At 43.7% G+C, this 24196-nt stretch overlaps 1 protein-coding gene across 3 annotated transcripts in view; it reads left to right on the forward strand.

The window, feature by feature from the left end:
* RYR2 (ryanodine receptor 2) overlaps positions 1-24196 on the forward strand; it is a 609490-nt gene that overhangs the window by 324098 nt on the left and 261196 nt on the right. For all 3 annotated transcript variants that reach the window (XM_079107027.1, XM_079107029.1, XM_079107028.1), the window contains exons 17-21: positions 5715-5810; positions 18070-18188; positions 18725-18858; positions 20262-20503; positions 23982-24174. In XM_079107027.1, the coding sequence (XP_078963153.1) occupies positions 5715-5810; positions 18070-18188; positions 18725-18858; positions 20262-20503; positions 23982-24174 (784 nt within the window). The remainder of the gene's footprint in view (positions 1-5714; positions 5811-18069; positions 18189-18724; positions 18859-20261; positions 20504-23981; positions 24175-24196) is intronic.

The raw sequence follows: 24196 nt of genomic DNA on the forward strand, positions 1-24196 counted from the left end.
GAATCTTGGGGTGGGGGACCCAGACTTTCAGACTCTAATAGAATCTTCATCCATTCATCAAAGATGAATTGGATGCCTGCCATAGAAAGGGCCCTGACCCAGGCATCGAGGGACAGCGGTGGCCAGGGTAGGTTGCCTGCTCTCCCTGGGGCAAGAGAGGGACCTGTAGGTAGCAAAGATGACAGAGCCAGCCACAGTGCTGTGTGGGTGTGTTGCAGTGCTTGTCACAGAGCTGAGGCGGCCACACGGTCCTTTCTCCCTAATTGTTGCCACCACACCAGAAGGACTTCAGACATGTCACTCAGAGTAGTGGGATGGGTTTATCAGAAGGGACAGAAAAAGGCACTTTCAGGCAAGAGAGTAGATCTTCTTAGAAGGGAGGTGTGTGCTTCCTAACCTCCAGTTTTACTGTAGGTCTCAGGAAGTTTCCAGAGTCCCACCCAGGACTACCTCTAGGCTTTTGACTGACATCAGGATGGCATAAGGAACCCCACTGCACAGGGCAGGGGTTCAGGGCATGTCTAGGTCAGTTTGGTCCTTACTGACTGGTTCTTATAGATTTTATGATTAGGTGCAATTATCCTAATCTCCCTGAGTTCTAGGATCTGGTCTGTGTAAGGATCACAAAAGGTCTCCCTGCAGATAGCTTGTGTTCTTCCTGTACGCATTTTGGCCTTGTGTTTCTCCTGCGGATAACGGGTCTCTTGCTGAGAAATGTAACATAGCCTGTTGACTTAAGCCAGGCAGGGTTGCAGGTAAACTGTCTGGTGAAGAAAGCATGTGGGGCTCAGCACAGTAGCCCAGTTTATAGAATTACTCCCTTGATCTCATGATCCCCAGCTCACGTCTCTCTGCTGCCTGTCAGTTACTAACTGAACTGTCTTGTCCATCTGAATAACTGTGTTAGTAAGTAAGGAACCAAAGACTGATAAAATTAACCCTATGGCATCTACAACTTTTAAGATAATATCATTATAGAATCAAAATCAGATGGGAATTTGCAAAACCTATAACCCATACAAAAGACAAAGGCCCAGTTTTTTAAATACATTGATTTTTTAAAATCTGTAAAAAAAAGGAATTATTACCTGATAGAAAAATAGGCAACAGATAGTGACATCAGTCCAAGAATAATAAACAATGAAAGACTTTCAACATGGCAAATAAAGAAATGCAAACTGAAATAATAAACAGGGACATTTTACTTCCTCGGTTGGCACAGATAAAAGATGTCCAGTAATGTGTTCTTATTGGAAGTGTAAATTGATGAAATTCAAAAAGTCAGAAAAACCTTACTCTGACAAAACATATAAAATTTTAAGTATCTTCTTTTTACTTTTGGGAATTTTACTTCGAGAAATGTGTCCTACAGACATATTTGTACAAATGCAGAAAGGAAGTCCACTATAAAATTGTCTGCACGTAGGATAAAATTGAAAGCAAGCTTTCTATCAACAGGGTTATGTAAGATACAGTACACTTATATAGTGCAGTACTGAGTTATTGAAAATCGAGATGAATCTGTCATTTGGAAAATTATATGAAATAATAAGTGGTTGCTCTTTTTAGCATGACAGCCTATGGCTTGATGTTAAGTGGAAAATAAAAACCAAAGGCTTGCTATATATGGATTAAGATTCTGATTGCGTGAAAGTAAAAATATGCAGAGCTGGGAACAGTGGCTTATGCCTGTAATCCCAGAGGCTCAGGAGCCTCAGGCAGGGGATCGCAAGTTCAAAGCCAGTCTCAACAACTTCGCAAAGCTCTGAGCAAGATCCTGTCTCAAAAGAAAACTTTTAAAGTGCTGGAGATGTGGCTCAGTGGTTAAACACCCCTGGGTTTAATCCCCATACCCCCCCAAAATATATATGTATATACACATACACATGTGTGTGTGCATGCATGTACACACACACACACACACACACACACACGCAGAGAAAGGCACCTTGTGTTTATACACTGTACATTTCTGAAAGAAGGCACAGGAGGATAGTAGGTGGTTTTCTTCTTGGGAGAGGGAATTTGATCTTTTACTTACATTTCCTGTGTTATGTTATTTACTGTTAATCTGCTAAAACATTACTTTTGTAAAAAAAAAAAATTATCTGACAAATGCTAGATAAATGATGGTAAAAGGCAAAAGCTGTATTTTAATTCCAGTTACGTAAAAAAACAGAACATTTATCCATCAGTGTAAATAGAGAGACGTTCTCCCCCAACATCCAAGGTAGTTTTAATGCAACAGGTGTTTCTGGTAGGTGGAATTATGAGAGCCTTTTTGAACTGTTTTTTTTTTTTTTATTTCTCTTGATTTTTTGTTTGTATTATAGTGACTATTGATTTTATAACTAGAAAAATTAACAGATAAAAGTCTGTTGAATTTTGATGTGCAGAAGACTGCAGGACCATCTGCTTGCTGCCTGTCACTTCTGTTGAATTCATTGTCATTGCTTGACAGATACCATATGCATCGATGTATGTTTATACCTCAGTCAGGCTGGGAGAGTCTCGGATCTGAACAATAATTAGGATTCTATAAACTATTTGCATTTCACTGCCCTTTATTCAGTTACCAAAGAGTGTGGTGCAAATACCAGCTCCAGATTCACGAAGCTCCCCCAGCCCCATTTCTCCAAATAGGTAGATGGGAGATTGGCCCCCAGGTTTGTGTGTGAAGTAAGCCACCACCTTATTTTGCTTTCTTATTTCTTGTCTTTAGTATGTGTGTTTAGCCTGGAAAGGGAAGAGGAAGGTGGGAACAATGATCTATAACAATTTGGAATTTGACATGGATAGATTTAATGTGTGTTTTAGGTGGAGAATGAAAAAGGTAGATTAATGGGCTGCCACCTGGGAGACGTCAGGTGCCGTAGACACAGATACTCGTAGTTTGAGAAATGCTGCCCTGGTTCTCTTCCATACATCTTTTCTGACATCCACAAATTAATCTGTGGGATGCCAGCAAGCAGGTGTGATTTTCTACAGATGTCTGAGAAATGACTCTGGTGGACTCTCTCTGAATACTCATTTATCACAATTCAAAGTATGAAACAAACAGGACTGTTGGCTGCTTTGTGAATATGGCAGAAGTGACCTGTGTCTGCAGTTTAAGGCAGCTTTGACACTGCTGTGACCCAAATGCTTGACAAGATCAACTTAGAGGAGGAAATGCTTATCTGGGGCTCATAGTTTCAGAGATCTCAGGCCACAGATGGCTGGCACCTTTGCTCTGGGCCCAAGGTGAGGAACGTGGGGCAAGGGCCCATGGACGCCTCCTGCAATTTTTTGAATAGGTGTAACCCCCCCCCACACACACACACACACACTGGCAACACAGTACATGGTAGAGAATTGTGAGTTCTGATGGTCGCATGTCTGACTGGGACCTGCCACTCTCTGCCACTGCCCAATATCCCTATCCCTATCCCTAGAGAGCATGGTATTGCCTCTCCCTAGCCCAGAAAGTGATCAAAATTGAAATTTTGAAGGGTGGTTTCTACCAAACACGTATTACTTTGCATCATTGTACAGTCAAAAAATTGTAAGCAGAACCATTTTACATTGGGGACCATCCCTAATAAAAAGTATTTTTTCGTAATAATAATTTTTGACTAATGACCAGTATTGCCTGCATTTCATATTCTTACTGAAAGAAAGCTTAGGTATTTAGTTATTCAACATTAATTAAATTATTTCAGTGACTAGCATTTTCTTAAAAACTTCATTCAAAAATTTTTTTATCATATTTAACATGTAACATAGTTACTTAACAACTCTATATTCTTATTCCATAGAAGACTGAAAGTAGTCATGTATCTTCTAAGTTTCATGCACTGTGCAAAGGTACAATAAGACAGAGTGTCAGATGTGAAGGGATTTACAATGTTGCAGAAGTCGACTTGCAAGTCACTGTGTAATAGTTGCGTTTTGTTCAGGCTCACGTTCGTAGTGCAAGCCACTGGCCCTGGTGCATTTGCATCAGTATTTCTGAAATAAATGACAAAAGTGAGGGAGGAGGATGAAAGGTCTTCCCTTAGGCTTCAAGGCCACCTAGCCAGGGATAAAAGATCAGTTTAAGTTATGGCACGCTTGTTCCTCTTTTAGAGACGAGTCCATGTCCAACGTTTTGGGGCACCTTTGAAAGTTTCCATTGTTCTCTAGAGATGAGAGGAACATTCCCGAGACATCTGGTGGCGATCGCCACCCCACTCTGAATGTGGATGCCATTGCTTTCTGGTTTGGAAAAAGTAGCTTTATTGTATTATTTGATTCTAAAATTAATACATCTTGCCAGGCACAGTGGTGCATGCCTATAATCCCAGTGACTCAGAGGCTGAAACAGGAGGATTGCAAGTTCAAGGTCAGCCTCAGAAACTTACTGAGACCCTGTCTCAAAAATAAAAAATATAAAGGGCCAGAGATGTAGCCCAGTGGTAACTGACCTCTGGCTTCAATCCCCAGTATCCCCCAAATTAATACATCTTCATTTCATTATGAAAAGTTAGATAATGAAATGAACTTACACCCATTTATACTGTACATGAGTTGGGGAGGGTTGAGGTTCTTCTGAGGAAGCTGTGGAAAGAGAAGACTTCTGTCTTACTCTGCCCTTCTGCTCCTTTCTTACTCTAGAGTAGGCAACAACTTTTATCCGCCTCCTTGTCTTTGGGAAGAGGCTTTGCAAGGGATGTCTCTAAGTCTGGCCGCACACTCTAACCGTGGCGCCACCTGCTCTTGAGGAGGTGGCAGGCAGTAGTCTCAGACTCCAGCTCTTAGTTGGCTCTCCAGAGCTGCCAGATGGTGAATAGTGATTTTCCTTGTGGGCTAGTCTTCCTCCTTTTAAATATTGTGCTGTGCAAAATCTCACCAACCCTCGGTAAGCACTTGTGCCGTTTCTGACCAATCTTAGGGGTGTAAGGACAGTGTTTACCAATAATAATAACAATAATAATTACTGGGCTTGCTTTAAATTTTTACTTTAAAATTTTAAGTGAAGTACAAAAACTCGGTTCAAAGAGACCAAAGTCATTTAGGAATTTCACACAAGAAGTCGTCTTTGGTGAAAGGACTAAAGAAAAGACTAGATGAAGCAAAGTTCGAATAGATGACCTCAAGTTATCTGAGTCTTTAGGATGCCTGGCGACTTTCCAAGTGGGAAGAAGAGAAGTAGGAAAAAGCATGTGGCTTCCAAAATTAGTAGCCCTAGCCCTCCCACCCGTTGTTCCATGTGACGTTTAGTGACACCCGTCTGTATACCTGCTGTTATATCTCCTGGTGTTCCGGGTTGTATCTTCAGGAGAACTAAAGCGCTCCTAACTTCTTCATTACAGAGGAGAGGAGACTGAACTCCAGAGGAGTGAGATCATGCACTCTCATGGCTAATTGAAAGCAGTGGGTATCAGAACCCAAGTGAGGGAACTCCCGGGACGCTGGTTTTCCATCCCCTTCATTATCACCTCCCGCTGTGGGATGCTGCTCTCTGGAATTCATTCCTTCTAATGAGCAGAGGAGTTTTTCAGTTCCATTAATAAATATCAAGTCATTTTCACATCTGTTTTCTGTGTGTGTGTGTGTGTGCACGCATTTGCATATGATTTAGATAATACCTGAAGATATTTGTTTTTTTTATCCAACATTTGAAGCCTCTCATTAGCTTACCTTGATTTTTGAACTGGAAAATTGTATCAACGTGAAATCATCTTCTTTTGCAGCGGCTCTAATTAGAGGAAATCGTAAAAACTGTGCTCAATTTTCTGGCTCCCTCGACTGGCTGATCAGCAGATTGGAAAGACTAGAAGCTTCCTCTGGTATGTTTTCTGGTCCTCTCCTTGGTGAGAGGTACCTATTTTTCCTGTTTTCTCTTGCTTCATGTTCCCTTTCAAAACATAAAAACAAACTTTGATGTTCAATGTGTTCTCCTTTTAATTGGATAACAATTCTAATTTGTTGATTGGATCATTGGTGTTGTCCTTAGTTATTTCTGAGTATCAATCTAACAGTGTCCTCTCCATATCCACATATAAAAGAAGTCTAGTTATGAAGTCCTGGAAGCCACTGCAGAGCTGAGTTCTCGTTCTTTCCCATGACTCCTAATGGACTCTATAAGCAGAAAGATGGGCTGAGAATTCTTTTTTGTTTGTTTGTTTTCCCCTTGTGTTTAAAAGAATATTTGGATAGTTCCCCAGGGTGGGGGGTGGGGATTCGTTTCCCAAGTCACACAGCGCAACGTTTCCTTTCAAAGGAATTTGGTAAGTACTAATGAACAGTCTGTGTAATGGGAGAGCAATGACCATCAACCTGATCCCTGCATCTCTGATCTGTTAGTTTCATTCTGGTGTGGTGGGGACTTCTCCATGACGGCCAGGTCGCCAGAGAGGGGGACTGGAGGAAGGAAAGGCAGAACACTCATGAGGTTCTCTAGTGCTGGGGGTTGGGTGCCAAGATCTGAGATAAGGCGACACCTGGGAAGAAAATGATTAGACCCAAGGGACCGGGTCGCCTGGAGGGTTTGATGACCACTAGTACCCATCTCCTTTCCATCTTCCTTGTCCTTCAGTTCTTCTCCCTTTCTCTCCACTATTACTTACATCCTGCTCCTACAATTGAAGACAGGTGACCTTGACAATTAAGAGACACCTCCAGCTTTAAGTGGCACTAGGCAGACCCCTTGCCATAGTCCTACAAAGCAGTAACGCCTCTCAGCGCTCACAATCCCCTGAGTGATGTCTAGAGTCCTTGAATTTATTTGCAATCATTTTCTCGCTGTGCCACGGGTGTGTGGGGAAGGGAGTGGGGCACGTAGGCGGGTGAGCTCAAGGAGGCTTCTGCCTCCAGCCTGGGAGACGAGGCAGGCGAGGGAGCAGCAGGGCCCAGCCCTGCCTGTGGGGCCACCTGCCGAGCACAAACAACTTTCTTTGTCCCAACTGTGCAAAACAGTTTTCCTAAAGCTCTTCCATCTCAGTTTTCTGTTGATGTCTGGGACCAAGGCAGCAGTCTTAGAAAGTCAGAACGCAGACCAGCCCCTGACATCAGAGGGCATGGAGCTGTGAGTGCATTGTGTGTGCATCTGCTCAGCAGCTCCCAATGCGCACATTCTCTTTTGTCTTCTTTAGTTTTAGAACTCGAGAAGCACAATTCTCAAAATCTGAATGTCACTTAGGACTGGGGTACCCAACTGTTTTGTTCTGGCCTTTGCTTTACAAAGAAAGCCTTCCTGGGAGACAGGCCACTCCTTCCTCAGCTCTGCCTGGAACACAGATGCATAAAGGCCACACAGGGGATGGAGGATGGGGGAGCTGCAGAATGGAAGGAATGGGGTCACGGTGGCACCCGTGTGGACTGCTCGCCCTTCTGGTTTAAGCCAGAGGCCTAGATGTTCCTTCTCCTGCAGCTAAACACCATGTTCGCTGAATTCCTCTCAGGACATATTGTATGTACTGCAAGCAGCATTGTGAGAATGTGACTGAAGTTATTGAGGTGCAGATCTCTGAATTAGCCAGCACTATGTGCCAGGTGCTGTTTCATGTGCTTTACAAATACGGATCATTTAATTCTCACAATGGCCCTGGGGTAGGGGCCATTATTCTGCCCAGATCTTGGATGAGAGATTATACGGATAAGGCTCAGGGAAATTTAACAACTGAACCAAGAGAGCCCACTTGTGCATCCTGACAGTCTGGTGCCACTTTCCTTGATCTTAACTGTCCTGTGATGTTGCCTTGTCCAGTGTGAGATTATCAATGGAGAGGAACGCACAGACAGACGCACTGACCTGGTGTTCTCTCGTGTTCGGGTTCAGCTGTCTTTTTCTATTTTCTTACACAAACGCAAGTTTCTAAGCAGACTCTCATGGGCTTCTCTTGATCTTGTTTTCCTTGCCTCTCTGGGTGCATACCTAAATTCCTCAGTTATATCTACTTTTATAAATACCACTTGTGAGAAATGATCAGCAGCCTCAAGGTTAAGACATAAGAAAAAAGGAGGGTGGTATATAAATAGAAGTGGCAGTGAAAACTTTAGAGAGACAATGACCTTTCCAAGGGAACTTTTAAAAAATTGTATTGCAAATTGAGATGTTATAATTGCATATATTTATGGGGTATAAAATGGGAAGTATATATGTACATGATAAATGATTTCTTTAAGCTAATGAACATATCCATCATCTCACAGACTTATTCTTGTGGTGAGAACCTTTGCAACTTACTCTATCTTTAAATACACCCTATTATTAACCATACTGTATTCACCATACTGTACAATAGATCTCACATACCTCATTCCTCTTGTCTAACTGGAAAAAGTTCCATCTTGCCCTGGCTTGAGTCCCACTGGAAGTTGACCTGGACGTAAGGTTCAAGGGCAAATTTTGGGGGGACATGAGAACATGCGATAGGCAAGGGACCTGAGAGGCTGTGTTAACAACTGAATCACAGCTGTGGAGCTTCTTTTCACCAGGGAAACATAAAGACTATGTGCCTTACAGATTACCCACCCAGGGACCTGGGGTATTAGGCAATATGGCTCCCTGGGAGTGACCGTTCTGGGGACCCCAGCTTTACTGTGGTCAGAGCAAATCTTGAAGCAGAGAAGCCCAAAATTTTTGGTAGTTGGAAGTGAGACGGTAGCCCTTGGTGAGCAGATGAGGATGGGCCTGGAGTCCTGCTGGATCTGCTCCCGTTATGTTACAGCAAGGCTCAGAACCGGCAGCTGAACAGACTGTACTTTTGTCAGATTCTGCATCATCTACAGTTGACCAGGGTCTCTAGTGCATAAAGCTGTGGTAGAATATCTGATCCATTTCTAAGAATGGAAGCTCTGAATTCCTTGGGGGAAATGAGAGCTCAATTACCTATTGTCCCCGGCTTCATGTGGGACTCTCCCTAGGCCAGAGTTATTTGAAAAGACACAAGATGGGTCTGAGCAAACACAGTTGACAGGGCTGGTGTATTTCTGAAGGCCAGCCTTTTCTTTAGGGTTCCCAGCCCTTGAGATACTGTTTTGCAGACCAGAGATAGCTGATGAAGACGTCAGTTGGTCAGGAGAGGCAGATTTTTGGTACCTCTTATTTCTTGTGCAGTCTGTCCCCATGCAGCTTTGCAGTGCCGCAAGTGAATTTTCTGTGAGAAACCTCTGAATTCCTCCCAACGCTTATCAAGTGCCCTTGGATGAACCCCTCTGGGTGTGAGCAGTCGGGGCCTTTGGAGCAGCCAGATAAAGAAGCTTTGTGCTCTTATACAATAGTGTTGATAGTACCTGAAATAGATTAGGTTAAGACTCTTGAAGTTGTCACAACCATTTCTTTCAGAGTTGAAGCTCATCATTTTCCAAAGACAAAAAGTGTATAATAATGTCCCAGAATCCTGTGTCTTAGGAGCCCCTCCTCTGGATATCTAGTTAGGTCTGAGCTGCGGAGTTAGAGAGGTAAGTTCCTGGGTTATTGTTTCAGTTGCTCTGTTGCTGGTGTAGAAAGCTTAGCGGGCTGACGTGAGTGACATCAGCAATTCAAGCAGCACCCATGATACCAGAGAAAGAGGCAGTGAGCCAGGAGATGACCCTGGAGAAGGCAGCACCAGTGTTTGATTTTCCGGAAAGTCAGCCATGCCAAACTAACTCAGGGTCATTATGACATTGGAGACTTTCAAAACGAAATCTTTCATGACAGCTGATCGGGTCAGTAACTGTTTGGCCCTCGGACTCCACACCAGCACCCACGACTCACCTGCATCACATCACGGTGATGGATGTTTTCTGTAATGATCCGGGTCGCTCACTTCCAGACGTGGGAGTGGTGTTTCATGCTGGCAGATCACTTGTGAAGGCAGAGAAATTTTGATTTCATTTTTAAGAGAGATTCATTCTAAACATTTGAAATAAAATTAATCATTAAAGTTCTTCTTTTAATAGTTAGCCAAGTGTCAACAATTAAGCATCTTTGCACTAGGCTAGAAGAGCATGCCTGTGGCCATGGCCTGCTTCCTTGCTCCCCCAGCCATTAAGATGTAGCTGGAAAGAAAAAGAAGATTTGGAGGGCTTCCTGTAGTTTGCTGTATTTTACCAGCAACATGCAATGGGTGGAGGGAAGTCCCCCAAAGTAAGCTCCAAATGACATAGAACCATTTTAATAGAAAAAGGGAAAGGCATTGAGTTCCTTTGTTATCTGCAATCATTACTCTTTCCAGAATGCTTTTCTCAAAGCCTGGGTCTGATGAGATCGACAGCAAATTACAGTTCCGGAAAATGTTTCTTCCAAAAAGTCTTGAACCATCTCCACACTGGAAAAAAATATTAGTGCTTCATGATACATAATCAGGTGTTTTGTACTCATTTTCCCTGGGTACCTTTTCAAGCATATTGCTTGTTCAAGTAATAGGCACCAGGAGTTGCTGGTGTCCTTTCCACTTCTAGAGACAGAGACAGTCCTGGATGGCCTAGTTCCTGTGTGGTAGCTCTCTGGGTCATTTAATGAGTAACAAGACCTTCGGCTTCTGTAATGTGTTTTATTACTAAATAGTCTTTCAGGTTCACAGAAACCTGTGTTTTTGCCATGTTCTTTTACATTCTTAGTTTTTAAGATTCTGCCTCAGAGGTACAGGGTGATTCTCTGATGGCAGTTGTGCTGACAGGTGCCCTTGCATGGCCAGGGAGCTTGCCTTGTCCTGGAGTATCAGCTGCTGATTGGTCCTGTTGAGGAAGTGTGCAAGGCCAGGTCTGAGAGCCATGGACTCCACAGTGCAGAACCCTCCAGATCTGCCAGTACGGCAGAAACTGCTGGCTCAGAAATGAGCCCGATCTGACAGAGGCAGCCTGGTGATATGTATTAACCAGCTTCCCAGGTTTTGGTGAGCAGGTGTGGACCAGGTGGCCCCTGGCTTCTGTTTCTTCTCTTCCCTGAATCTTGTGCTGTCTTGACACTACTCCACCCGGGCCCGGCATCCTGGACTGCTGCTGCACTGCAGATTCTATAGAAGGCCAGCGGTGGCCAGCCTATGGGGACAAGTCCACTTTAGCTGTTTCCAGCTATCTCGTTGGCCTGTTCTCTCTCCAGGCTGCAGCCACCTCTTCCTGCTATGCCCTAATCCAGGGGAGCTTTATTTTCCTAGGAGTTCTTGTGTGTGTGCGTGTGTGGGGAGCAAGTCCAGGAATCCACATTTCTGGCCTGCTTCCTTGTATTTCCCAGGGATGCTTTGGAGCCAGGTCCCTGTGGCCTCAGTGGGTTTAGCACTTCTTGCGGATTTCATTTCTCCTTGCACAGCCCTTCAGTGTGACATTGATACAATCCTGGTGAGCCAGAGGAATAAAGAGGAAGTCTTGTCTCAGAAAAACCACAGGATCCAGGGAGCCCTCACTTGGGAACACTGACTATTACAAAACAAGATGGCAAATGGTGATTTCACATTCCTCCTGGCCTGCTTCTAGTCCCGTGGGGTGCTGAGGTGGTGTTGCCTTGTTGGGAGCAGAACTGAAGCGGGAGCTGGTAACCACTGCTGCTGATAGATGGCTGTTTATTGCCGCTGTCTGACCTGGCTGGGTTTGGCTCCTGCCACTCTGGTTATTCACGAATCCTACCATCACCCTTCATCAAGTAATCGCACTGGGTCACTTTTCAGTCGCGCTTCATGTGAAGTGTCTGGCCTAACTGAAGTACGTGGTGGTGGCTCACAGCCTCCTTTTGAAGAACTCATCAATCTGTGCTGCTCTTGCTCTGGAGAGTTCATCTTGAAGAAGCTCACATGCACATGTATTTTAAAATTCATTTAAGGGGCTCTAGACCATGCCTTCCATCTGCCAGCATTTCTGTGGATTCTGCATTTCACAGGGAGACGTGCAATCATTAGAGTTTTGAGTATTTGACTAACTGCCTAGGTTTTCATTGTGCAGCCAGGGAAGTCTGAAATGGATTTAGGTACATGCTGAGAACATCAAGTGAGTGGAGATCCCCGATCCGAAAGTCAGGAATCTGAAATGCTCCAAATCCAAAACTTTTTGAGCACCAATATGGCACCCCACGTAGAAGGCAGGACACCCAACTTCATATGACAGAGGAGCCAGAGCACAGGCATAGGACACAGCTTAGCTAGTATCCCTGAGGAAAAGCACACTCCCTCCCCTGCACTTGTGGGACACAGACTGGTCACATGTGCAAAATTATTTAAAATATTATATGGAATTGCCTTCAGGCTGTGTGTATAAGGTATATGTGAAATGTGGATGAGTTTCGTTTCTAGGCTTTGCTCCCATTCCCAAGATGTCTCTTGTGTGTAAATGCAAAATCTGAAAGACTTCTGACCCCAAGCATTTTGGGTAAGGGTTGCACCACTGAATTCCCACGGTTATGCTATAAGGTGGATTCTGTTACTATTTCCACTTTACAGATGAAGCATGTGAGGCCATGTATCTTAGAGGGCCCTCTTTCAAGGTCCAGGGAGTTACTGGAGCGAGGACTGAACTTGGGTGCTGTAAACTCTGAGACCGAAGTTACGGCAAAGTAGGCTCCTCTTTTTTCTCACTCCCAGGATCTAGCACAGTGTATGGCCCCTCTGATGCACTCTATGATAAATTGTAGAATAAGTGACAAAACCCTCAAAGCACGGAGTCAGCAACATTAGAATGTCTTAGAAATATGTGTGGTTTCAAGACTCACTCGGCATTCTGTTGGTTTTTGAGACATGATCATTGATACAAAAAAACAATCAGCATAGAATCAAATTCTGACTTGGTTATTTAATTGTTGTATCACAAACTGCCTTTAATTGACACTGTTTTTAACTGTCCTTTAGCCTCCAGGTTGTCCTTCATAAATCCCTAAGCCTTTGGGACCCTGAGGACTCACACAGTGCATCGTAATCACATGGCTCATTCTGTGTGTTTTGCCTCAGCTGAGTCACCCCAGGAAGCTTCAACTCAAATCCATCTTGTCTTCCAAAAGCACACCCTAAAGCCAGGTGCAGTGATGCACGCCTATCATCCCAGTGACTCAGGAGGCTAAGGCAGAAGGATCACAGGTTCAAGGCCAGCCTCAGCAGCTTAGTAAGGCCCTATGCAACTTAGTAAGACCCTATCTCAAAATAAAAACAAAACGGGCTGGGGATGTGGTTCAGTGGTTAAGCGCTCCTAGCTTCAATCCCTGGTACCAAAACAAAACAATAACAACAACAAAAAAAAACCGCAAAATACACTCCAGGCCCTTCCTTTTTGCTTTTGAACTTTATCTGTGATGTTCCTTGATTTTATGTATGAATAAGAATGCAAGACACTAACTTCCATTTTTCTTAAATTTTCTCTCCCTTTCCTAATTTTGCCAAGCTGTGTTGTACTTTAATCTTAACCTGTCACTTTTTCTCCTCTTGTCAGCTTTATATGAGTTCAAGATACAATGAGAATATTTTCACCTCAAAACCTTTATAAAGTTTTGAAGTCTGTGTAATTATGTGTTTTTCCTGCCTGCCATTGTTTGCCATTGTTATCTTTAAACCTTTATGCATCTGAATATTAACATCAATTTAATCCACTTTCTTTTCTCATTTGGTTGAGATATGGGTCTCCTATTTAGAATAACTTCCATTTATTTCATGAATTGGGCTCTGTTACAGAAACCAAGCAAAATGCACATTGTTTCTTTTTACTTTTTCTCTGATTATTTGTTGAAAATATTAAGAAAGTAGAATTCGATCTTTTACTGAAACTGTTTCTTGACTTCAAACTGATGTGCATTCTAAGTGCAAACAAAAATACTCTCACTTATGGTACTTCAAACTGTGACATGCAAAATTCATGGTAAATGTTTAAAAATGTGTTGTAATCATGCTGCACCTCGCTTCGTCTTCCAGCTCCTGATTGTTCTGGGTGAACAGAACCCCCCTTGCCTAGGGTTAGAAAACTCGGCTTCCAGGAGTTCAGACCAAGATTCTGCCATATTTCTGTCTTCATTTTCCCTGGGTTGCTATGCCCACCCTTGAGAGGAAGAGAGCTTGGATGTGATACAAGATTTATTTCTTGTTGCATTTTAATTTAAATGAGTGGGACAAAGCAACTGTTATGTATCTTTATTGAACACCTCAAATTCATGAGCCCACGCACAAATTTGAGCCTTAAATTTAACTGAGACTCTTACAGCCTCACCAATGTTGAAAAGAGGGGAAATCCAGAAAACTGAGAAACTTTTTGCTTGGACCTTTGTCCTCAGGGAACCAGCCTGAGCACGTCTTCGGCTGCTCTGTGGCTTCCTTCGCGGGCATGCTTTCCTTTCTGAAGATGTTAATACTATGAGAAGGAGCTCTTGTCAGTGTTATTCATATTCATTTCACAGAACTTATGAAATATTGAAAGAGAAGTATACGGATCTAGCAAAAACCAGCACTAGCAGTTTTATGTATTAGCTTGTAAACTTTTTTTGAAATTAGTATTTTATAAAAGTACACAGCTGCAATCATAAGGTATATCTACTCTTAAAAATTTATGTATTATACATTATATAGTTCCATATTATTAAAAATTCACTAAAATCATTTAGCATATCTTGAAAAACCCATTTTCCTTACTAGTTTATTGTGTTTGCTGGGTTGTTTTTTTTTTTTTTTTTCCCAATCAGTAGCACATTCATAATTCCTTCATTCCAGTAACATATTAAAATCTTCCAAGCTTTTAGGTTTTTCTTTGAGAATATAACAATAAGCTTTGTGAAACATCGCTGTTTCTGGGTCTTGTTCAGTATATTTGCTGTTTAGTGGTCAAGTCATCTTTAGTTGATTCTTCTGTCATCTTTATGACACCATTTCTCAACCAAGGGCTCAAGGCACCCATCAACATAATTTAAATTGCACACAACGGTATATCTTTGTTTTGAAAATAAGTCCTTTGGTGTTTCCAGTTTGTTTATCTTTAAGAGTTTTTTGCTTTAGAAAATCAGCATATTTACAGCTGTTTCCAACATTTGAAAGTAAACGTTTTCTCGGATGTTTTTTGGTCAGAGCTAGGATAATTACACAGTGTACAATTAAGCTACGTGTTTATTGGTTGGGTCCAACCAGGCAAAATTGAAAAAGGAGTTTCAATATGAAAGCCGAAATCCCAAAGTCCTTGACTGAGTGACATATAAGAAAAGTCAGGGTTTTATTGTCATGGTACTGTTCCTGGATTTTGTGATATGTTGTTCATTTCTGAAATCCGGTCTTACGTCTTTTCTGATATCCTATGTTATATATGCTATGGACCTTCATGAGTGTTTATTTACAAGAGAATTTGTTGTTGTTGGTCTTTTATTCCTAATGGTTGAATCTATAGCACGGATTGGTTCACTTTTGCAGTAAAAGACCAAAGTCTTAGTTTGTTTGCGCTGCTATGACAAAGTACCACAGACTGGGTGGTTTATAAAAAACAGAAGGTTATTACTCTCTGTTCTGGAGGATGATAAGTCAGGGATCAGGCATAGATTTGGTGTCTGGCAGGGGCCCCCTGTTTTCATAGAAGGCTCATCCTTCATGGTGGAAGGGATAGAAAATCTGCTGTGGGTCCTCCTTCCTGTGGACACCAGCCCTATTCATAGGGTCATAACCATGGGTCGGGATTTCAACATACTGATTTCAGGGAGGCACAAACATCAGCCCAGGGCAGCCAGGGAGCAAATGCCATAGGCTTTGTGTATGTAAGGTCTTTGTCACGGACCCTCAACCCTGCCTTCGAAGTGGGCAGTGGCCGTAAGTCTGTAAATGAATGTGCCTAGAAAATGAAAAAAAAAAAAAAAAAAAAAAAAACCCAAAACCCAAAACCCAAACCCCAAAACCCACAACTTCATTTACAGAAATACACTGGTAGGTGTTCTGCAGTAATGAATAATGGGAAAGACAAACACGACATCAGGGGTAGCATGACTTATCTGTGAAGAGTGCTTTTCCATTTCCTCTGTGCTAGTTCATGTCAGCTCAAAATGACTGAGTTTGGGTCCTTGCTGCATGTATTTATTCATTTACTTATTTAGTATATAATCCTTTTAATGTACTATTGAGTTTAGTTGTTTAGTATTTTTTTTAAAGTTGTTTATTTCTAATTAGTTATACATGACAGCAGAATGCATCTATGCATTTTGATAAATCATACATAAATGGAGTAGAACCTCCCATCCCTCTGACTTGACATATGCAGGACCGCATCGGCCGTGCAGCCACATGTGCACATGAGACAACAGTGTCCGTCCCGCCCCACCTTCCCTCCCCCTACTTCCCCTCCCCAATCCAAAGCAGCTCCACTCTTCCTCAGCTCCAGAGAAAACACTTGGTTTCCTGGGTTTGGCCCACCTCACTCAGCATGATATTCTCCAACTCCATCGATACACCAGCAAATGCCACAATTTCATTCTTCCCTAAAGCTGAGCAATATTCCATCATATGTATATATACACCACACTCTCTCCATCCAGTCATCGTCAGAGGACCCCTAGGCTGGCTCCATAGTCCAGCCGCTGTGCATTGAGCAGCATTTTAGCAACAAAAGAAGTGATCAGTTTGGTACCCTTAGGAAAACGTCTTTAACTTAGCAGCTCCTTGTATTTTTATTTTCTGCTCCTTTTGATTTTCACTTGTCATTGGGTTATTGGAAAACAGCCAATGATTTTGAACAACCCCCAGATGATCTCAAGATCTTTTTGGGTGCTCTTTAAACCAAATAAATGTTCATATTTTAGCAAATTTAGTTATAAGTCAAGAAATTAGCCTTGCAAACCTTCATTTTCTGATGGTTTGGGACTGGGGTTGAGTGTAGATCATAACAACCTAGAATTACGTCTATATTCTGCCTTTTAAAATAGACACTTTGTATGTCTTTTCCAAGAAGGTGAACTCTGAGGTGTGTGGACGTTTCTGGAAGGTTCCCCAGAGGCCCTTCCATTCTGTGTAACTGAGATATAGGTGTAGCTGTGTGTGTAGGTACTCGGTGGGGGCGACGGAGCTGCCGGGTGCTCTGCAGCTCATGGCTGCCAGGCATTCCCATTATTGACAGGCTTGCTCTGAAGAGATGTACCTGGATGTACTCAAACTTTTCAAGTTTGTGCGCAACATTCTCACGTGAGGTTTTCTTTTTCAAACTTTCAGTCATATTCTGTCTTTTCCACTGGCAGTATATTGTGCATTTCTGTTTTCTTTGTATTCACTTTTCTATTTCTCTTGTTTTGCCAACTGAGAAACGATCTGTACTCTATTCTTCAAGAGCTGGAAGGAGCTGCCTGGAGCAGCTGCCTTATTGCAGGGTCTCCTCTGCTGTGGCGAGGAGCCCACACCTGGCCTGTGGGCGCCATCCCTCCCTGCTCTCTGGTCACGGAGCACACCAGTGTGCCCTGGCTCAGGCACCGTGTATTAGTCGGCTTCCTGATGCTGTGACTGAGCTACCTGGCAGGGACAACCTAGAGGAGGGGAGTTTATTTTGGCTCAGGGTTTCAGGGGCTCCACTTCTGCTCGGTGGACGTCCTTACCACCGGTCTGAGTGAGGCAGAACACCTTGGTGGATGCCACAACAGAGGAGAGCTACAAGGCTTGTGGCAGCCAGGAAGCAGAGCCAGTGAGGGCCAGGGACAAAACATGGATCCCCGTGAGCTGCTTCCTCCATCCCCCTCCCCCCTGCCTGCAGTTACAGTCCTCCATTCAAGCTGTCCGCTGTCCACTGGTCAAGGCACACCTCTCACAATGCAGGCGTTTCATCTGTGAACATGGCTACGTTAGGTGTCTTGTTTCTGGCACAGGAGCTTTACCGGGGACAGTTCTTATCCAAACCAGAGCAGCTTCCACCCGTCCTGCCTACCGTGGCCTGGAGCTGCTGTGTGCCCTCCGTGGGATCACCAGGCTTCTCACTTAACTCTCTTTTAGGGTTTTGCCTTTTCCTTCCTCGCCAATTTCATCGTTTTTGGATATCAGTCCCTTCTTGCAAATGCCACCTGTTACCTGCTGCAGTGCCCTGTGGCAAACACGTGGAGCACAGAGCAGTTATGTGTCTGAGAGAGCGAGCACAGTTCATGGGATGTGAAGGGAGGCACGTCCCTGTGGGCTGACCAGTCTCACTTTCCCTCTCTTTTACCCTTAGGCATTCTTGAAGTTCTACACTGTGTGTTAGTGGAAAGTCCAGAAGCGCTAAATATTATTAAAGAAGGACACATTAAATCCATTATCTCACTTTTAGATAAGCACGGGAGAAATCATAAAGTAAGTAAGCCATTTTATTTCCGTGAATGAATTCTGGAATCATTTAAAGTGGGCAACCATGTTCTTTATATTTCCACGAAGCCAGAAGGAGGCATCTGATTGTCCACCACAAAAATGATGAGTGTTTGAGGGGATAGCTCCGTTTGTCCTGCTTTGAACCTTACACAACATATACATGTAGGCACTCTCTAACTATGTAAAATTTTAATGTTTTTATGTACTAATTAAATTAAAAACAAAAAGTAGAATGTATGTTAAAATAACTTTTCAAAGTCGTGCTGAATGTTCCCCAAGTTCTCCTCATCTCTTAGTGGTGGGTGGGTAATAGTGGTGAGTGTTTCTTCATAGTGTCACTAGGGGCTTGAACAGCCCTCAATTTGTGTGTGAAGAGAGGTTGGAAAACCAGTGCGATGCCCACTGTGTGTTTAAACCACTGAGTCAGATGTAGCTGGGGGTGGATTTGCTTCCTGGAAGGTGCAGCTGACACCAGGATCTGAGGCCACCTAGACTCAAGCTGGAAGTGGCTTCTCTTTCAGGTCCTGGATGTCTTGTGTTCGCTCTGTGTTTGCCATGGGGTTGCCGTCCGCTCTAACCAGCATCTCATCTGTGACAATCTCCTGCCAGGACGTGATCTTTTACTGCAGACCCGTCTTGTGAACCACGTTAGCAGGTACATCCAGATGGATGATGTCCCAAATAGGTAACCTGGTGAAAAAGCTCTCCGTCCATCCAGAAGCAGATGGTCTGTTTGTTTTATTAGGATTTGTAATGTATTTCCCCAGTGAATGATGTAAGTATTGTTTTCTACCAAGCAGTGGAATGATGGTAATAGATGGACCAAACAAAATTTGGATTTACCACAAATAGGTGTGTAGCAGTTTCTGTTCACATTCACATGTAAATGGATTGTCCCTGACAAGTAAACAGGGCTATGGTTGTATGCAATTATGTCATCCCTTCTTATAGTATGACTGAAAACATTATCCTTCAACATAACTCTGAGGTGCCCGCCTTGTCGGATAAAAAGGAGAAGTCTGAAATACAATAAATTCCACAAGTAGCCAATGAAATGGCATCTACAGTCCGATCTGTCTTTCAAGGAACCTAATGTTCATTGAGTGTAACGTGCCAGCTACCAAGCCACGTGCTGTCCGCTGTCAGTGTTGTGTGCCTTCATTCCTGGACACTTCATTCCTGGGCACTGCCGTGACCTCCAGATGGTAGGAGAGAGGCGCAGAACTGGATGTGGGACTCAGGTCCAGCTCCAGACCCAGCTCTTACCTGCCATGCCCTGACACCATCACCTTTCCTGTCCCCTGAAATAAACAAAATCAACAATGCAGTTTGCAGTCAACAAAATGCTTTGTGTGGTGGCAGCGACTGGGGCCTCCAGCACGAGCTCCTCCATTTAGTCTTAAACAAAGGGGCCGAGTGAGTTGTGTGTCCTGCTTTGGATTGTCTGAGCAGGACTGGTTTAAGACTTCCTTGTGTGACAGACCTACCCCAATGCGGGGGGTGTTTTCTGAGACACCACTGACGGGGTGACTGCAGAGTGCAGGCCCCTGGTAAAGAAGAATCACATACACCTTGGCAAACTCTTCAGTCGCCAGGGCACGGAGGGAACAGCCCCTGCTTGTCACCTTGCTTCTTTCACAAAGGACAGAACCTGCTTTGGCCTCACCCATGTGACATGAAGCTCAGCCTGGGAGCTGTCTGAGGGCCCTGGGTTAATAACAACCCCACGGGTTCCAGAGCCCTGCTGCCCCAGGTGCCTCACTTTGAGGCTCACACTTAACAAATGGTACAAAAGATGATGCAGAGCAAATAAGACAACTCCTAGACCCTGAGTGGCTTTGCCCAGCAGACCAGAAAGCAGTCGCTGTCCCTGAAGGCCAGCTGGGAGGCAGGCTGTTGCTGTGCCGCCCCAGGGGTGGTTTTGGCGTCTCTGTGGCATTGAAGGAGACCGCTAGGGTGGCCCCCTAGAGAGGTAGGACTCAGGATCAGAACAGTGAGATGCACAGGACACAGGGGGAGGCCTGGCCCTGGCTCACGTGCTCTTCCCTCTCTTTAAAGCATGAGGCCCAACATCTTCCTGGGCGTCAGCGAAGGGTCCGCTCAGTATAAGAAGTGGTACTATGAGCTCATGGTGGACCACACTGAGCCCTTCGTGACCGCGGAAGCGACTCACCTGCGCGTGGGCTGGGCTTCCACGGAGGGCTACTCCCCCTACCCTGGAGGGGGTGAAGAGTGGGGCGGCAATGGTGTCGGCGATGACCTCTTCTCCTACGGCTTTGACGGCCTTCATCTCTGGTCAGGTGAGTACCTCCCTTCTTCTCGATGGACATCGTGACCCTGCTGTGCATGTCTGAAAGTGATTGGTGCTGCAGCTGTCAGGGACAGGTGTCACTCAGAAACTTCACATCAGCCCTAGAAGGTGAATAAGAGAGTCGGGTGAAAACCAGAATTCCACTAGAGAAAAGCCAACAATCACAATTACAGTACCTTGGCCAGAGGGCTGTTTGGCTTATGCACAGTGTATTTTAGAAGCAGCATTGCAGTGGATGAGTGAACTGCAAAAACTAGTGTTTCCAACTTTAACTGTGGTGTGCAGAGTTTAGCTTCCAGTATATAAAGCACAAAACACAAACCCTGGAAAGTGATTGGAAGAAATAGATGAGGTCAGCCTCCCGTGAGATAATGGAGAAATCCACACGGTGCCACGTGAGGCGTGTTCGTGAGGAAGTAACACTTCTCTCCAGAACCGTAGAAAGGGCTGAAGATAAACGTATAGTTCACTGTGCCAGCTCCCAGTGCTGTTGGCTAAATATATATTGAAATGAGTACTACGCATTAGCAAATAATATTCCTTCCTCTGATTCATAGGAGGTTTGGCTGATTTAAGAGTCTGGCTCTTGATTCCCTAGATGCTTTTTAGTGCTGGCGCTCCTCTGGGTTCTGCAGACACATGCTCGTGTTCACAGAGCTACATTTAGAACACTGGCCTGCTATGACCCTGGCATATTTTTCAAAGCATTTAGTGCATAGAGGATCAGAAAGTTAAGTTTTAAAAAGCTGATGTTTGCCTGGAGGTCGCCAGGGTTATTCATTTAGTAATGCTGCAGGTTTAACAGCTTATGAGAAGAAATTTAAAAATTAAAGTCAGCTACATCTGCACATATGGCGATGAGTTTGTGAAGTGAAAGAACTCCACGTACTTGTGTCAAACAGCAGTAGCTACTGACTGCCTCCTTTATTCAATGCCAGGGTCTCAGTTATCCAGGTGCGATGGGTCCTAGGTAGTTCATCTATCTGGGCATGTGGACACGGTCCTCACAGTGGCATGGATTGCCTGTGCCAGTAAGATGACAGCCACAGTGCCTTGTTCCCGTGGTAAACTGTCCTGTGACCACTCCGAAGCAAAGAGCACTAGCTTCGAAGGCCTGCCCAGCTAAAACAGGGCTCACGTCTATTTTTAAATGGCACCTACGTCCTTTGGGTCTTATCATCCTTTCTCTAGCTCCAGGGCCACTCCGCAGGAGAGAGGCGCTCAGGCAGGCGAGTGCCGTTTCCTCATTAGGCAGAGGTTGGCAGGGAAACTGCTCCACAAGATGACACCAAGTTGCTTCAGGTTACTTTAGCCCTCATGGCACATTTCACCATTTTGGGTTTTGCATTCAGTTTGAAGCTTTTTCTTTCAAGAAGTTGCAAGAATCTTGTACTTAGGGAACTGAGTTGGGTGCATTATGCCTTTGATTTCAGTATCCATTAAATAGAACAGTGAGCACAGAAAACAGTCCAGTGAGTGGGACATGCAGTAGAAGGATGGGAGGTTGTGGAATTCTGGGAGAAAAGTACCTTGGAACTTGGAACATGTTTATGAAGAGATAATAGTTGTCCATCATTAAAAAAAAAAAAAAAAAAAAGCAAGAAACTGCGAACCACGTCTTACCTGTCTTGGAGGATGCATTCTCTCCCAGTCCAGAGAGCCAAGTCTAGAGTCTGACTGAGTTACCCAGGACTGGTTCATTGTAGTTTCAATCACCTTCTCGGGGTTTATGCTCCTGTTCCTTTATTATCAATGGTTGATGTAGAATCTAAATTGTCAAATGTTGGTGACTTTGAGAAGACATTTAATAAGTGAATATTTTGTAACCAGGGAGTGAAGATGTTCCTTGGCACCAGGGTTTGCCCCAAAAGCAACAGTTTTGAGCTGTATCTCCATTTATTCTAATTTAAACATTGTGCAGCATTGCTCTTTGGGCCTTCCAGATGTTTGAAGGAGCAAAGGCATGAGAAATCTTGATGCTTTCAGGGAATTTTGGTATAGAGGAAGCACAGAGCAATGTCACGTAGCAGCTCAGGAGAGACGGTGCCATCATCTCCCTTCCTGGCCAAGGCAGAGAACAGGCTTGGGGTTCTCATGGATCCAGTATGGGTGCAACTGAAGATGCTGCCCGGTGACTCAGCACTGAGAGCCGCTGAAACTGTAGCCTCAGGTCGCTCACTGGGGTCATTCCTGTCTGTCTCAGACATTGCAAAACGGTTTACCTCAGTGATTGTTAGATAGCTGTCAGCATTAGTTTAATAGTGTTCCTTAAATGAGCAATATATTTGGATTATAGTATACACCTGTTTTTCCAATAGTAAGAATAGCTATAACATTTTTATTAACTGCAGCTCTTGATGCAGACATAGAAATAGGCCTTTTTCCATGAGCCGTATTGCTACCATAAATTTTCAAAGCTGCCTTTATTCAGGGAATTCTGAAAGAGCCACTTTATAGTGATTTTGTTGCTTGAAGATATGAATGTTGGTGAAATAAAAAGTGTGCATATTTTAAAAAGTAGATGCTATCACAGGCATTGAAAAATGTTCTTGGTAAAAATCTTGCCGTGCCAGAGATAAAAACAGGTATCATAAAAATGCAAAGCATGTATCATGAACCCGTTTTAGTTTTTACTCAAACAGAGGGCTGTTTGTGTTGGTCAGAGCCTGGATTTGGGAGGACCCTACCTCCCTTCTTCCAGTAAGCCCTTGGGACTAATCACAAAGGAGTTCTGATGTAGTCAGAATAGCCTTAGAGCCTCGGATGGCCAGGGTGAAAGGGGCATTTATCAAATACTATTTTCCTGTCTCCAAGTGTATCCCGTACTCAAGATTCCAAACAAGATCTCAAGTGAAATAAATTGTAAAGTAAACCAAATGGCATAAAATCTTCTCTCTATATACAATACACAGCAAGAAATAATGAGCACATTTTCTTCTTTCATTATTCTTATATAATTTTATTTTGCACTTATAAAAACAAAGGGGACATAGTATTTTAAAAAGAACTTAACAAGCAGTGTCTTGTGTATCTGAGACTGATATTGGTCAACCATTAAATTAATCACCATGGCAATTCTAGAAGGTGATGGCATTTGGTGTTCTGCTCATGAGAGATCCAGGTTCAGGGCAGGGAGGTGATTTGCTGAAGGTAGCACCAAGTGAGTGAGAAGGAAGCTATTTCACATTGGATCTGTTCCTGGAAAATGTCCCCTAAAATCATTATGATATTTACTATAAGATAATTTCTGCAGCAAAGATCTTCCAGCTCCATGCAGATATTACATCAGATGGTCCACTTTCTGACAAGGAAGCCTGGGTCCTGAAAATGTGAAACTTTTTTTCTTTATCGAGAGTTCAGCATGGCACATTAGAGTCTGTCCATTCTAGCATTGTGCATTGCTTTGTCGCTGCCTGGATGCTCTGAGATGAAAATGCGTCACCTTCCTCAATGTCTCTCCCCACTAGGTTGTATTGCCCGCACTGTCAGCTCACCAAACCAGCACCTGTTGAGAACTGATGATGTCATCAGTTGCTGTTTAGATCTAAGTGCCCCAAGCATCTCATTTCGAATTAACGGACAGCCTGTTCAAGGAATGTTTGAGAATTTCAACATTGATGGCCTCTTCTTTCCCGTTGTTAGTTTCTCTGCAGGAATAAAGTTAGTATGCCTCTGTTTTCTG

The sequence above is a fragment of the Sciurus vulgaris genome (genome assembly GCF_902686455.1).
Source record: "Sciurus vulgaris genome assembly, chromosome: 12".
Classification (NCBI taxonomy): Eukaryota; Metazoa; Chordata; class Mammalia; order Rodentia; family Sciuridae; genus Sciurus; species Sciurus vulgaris.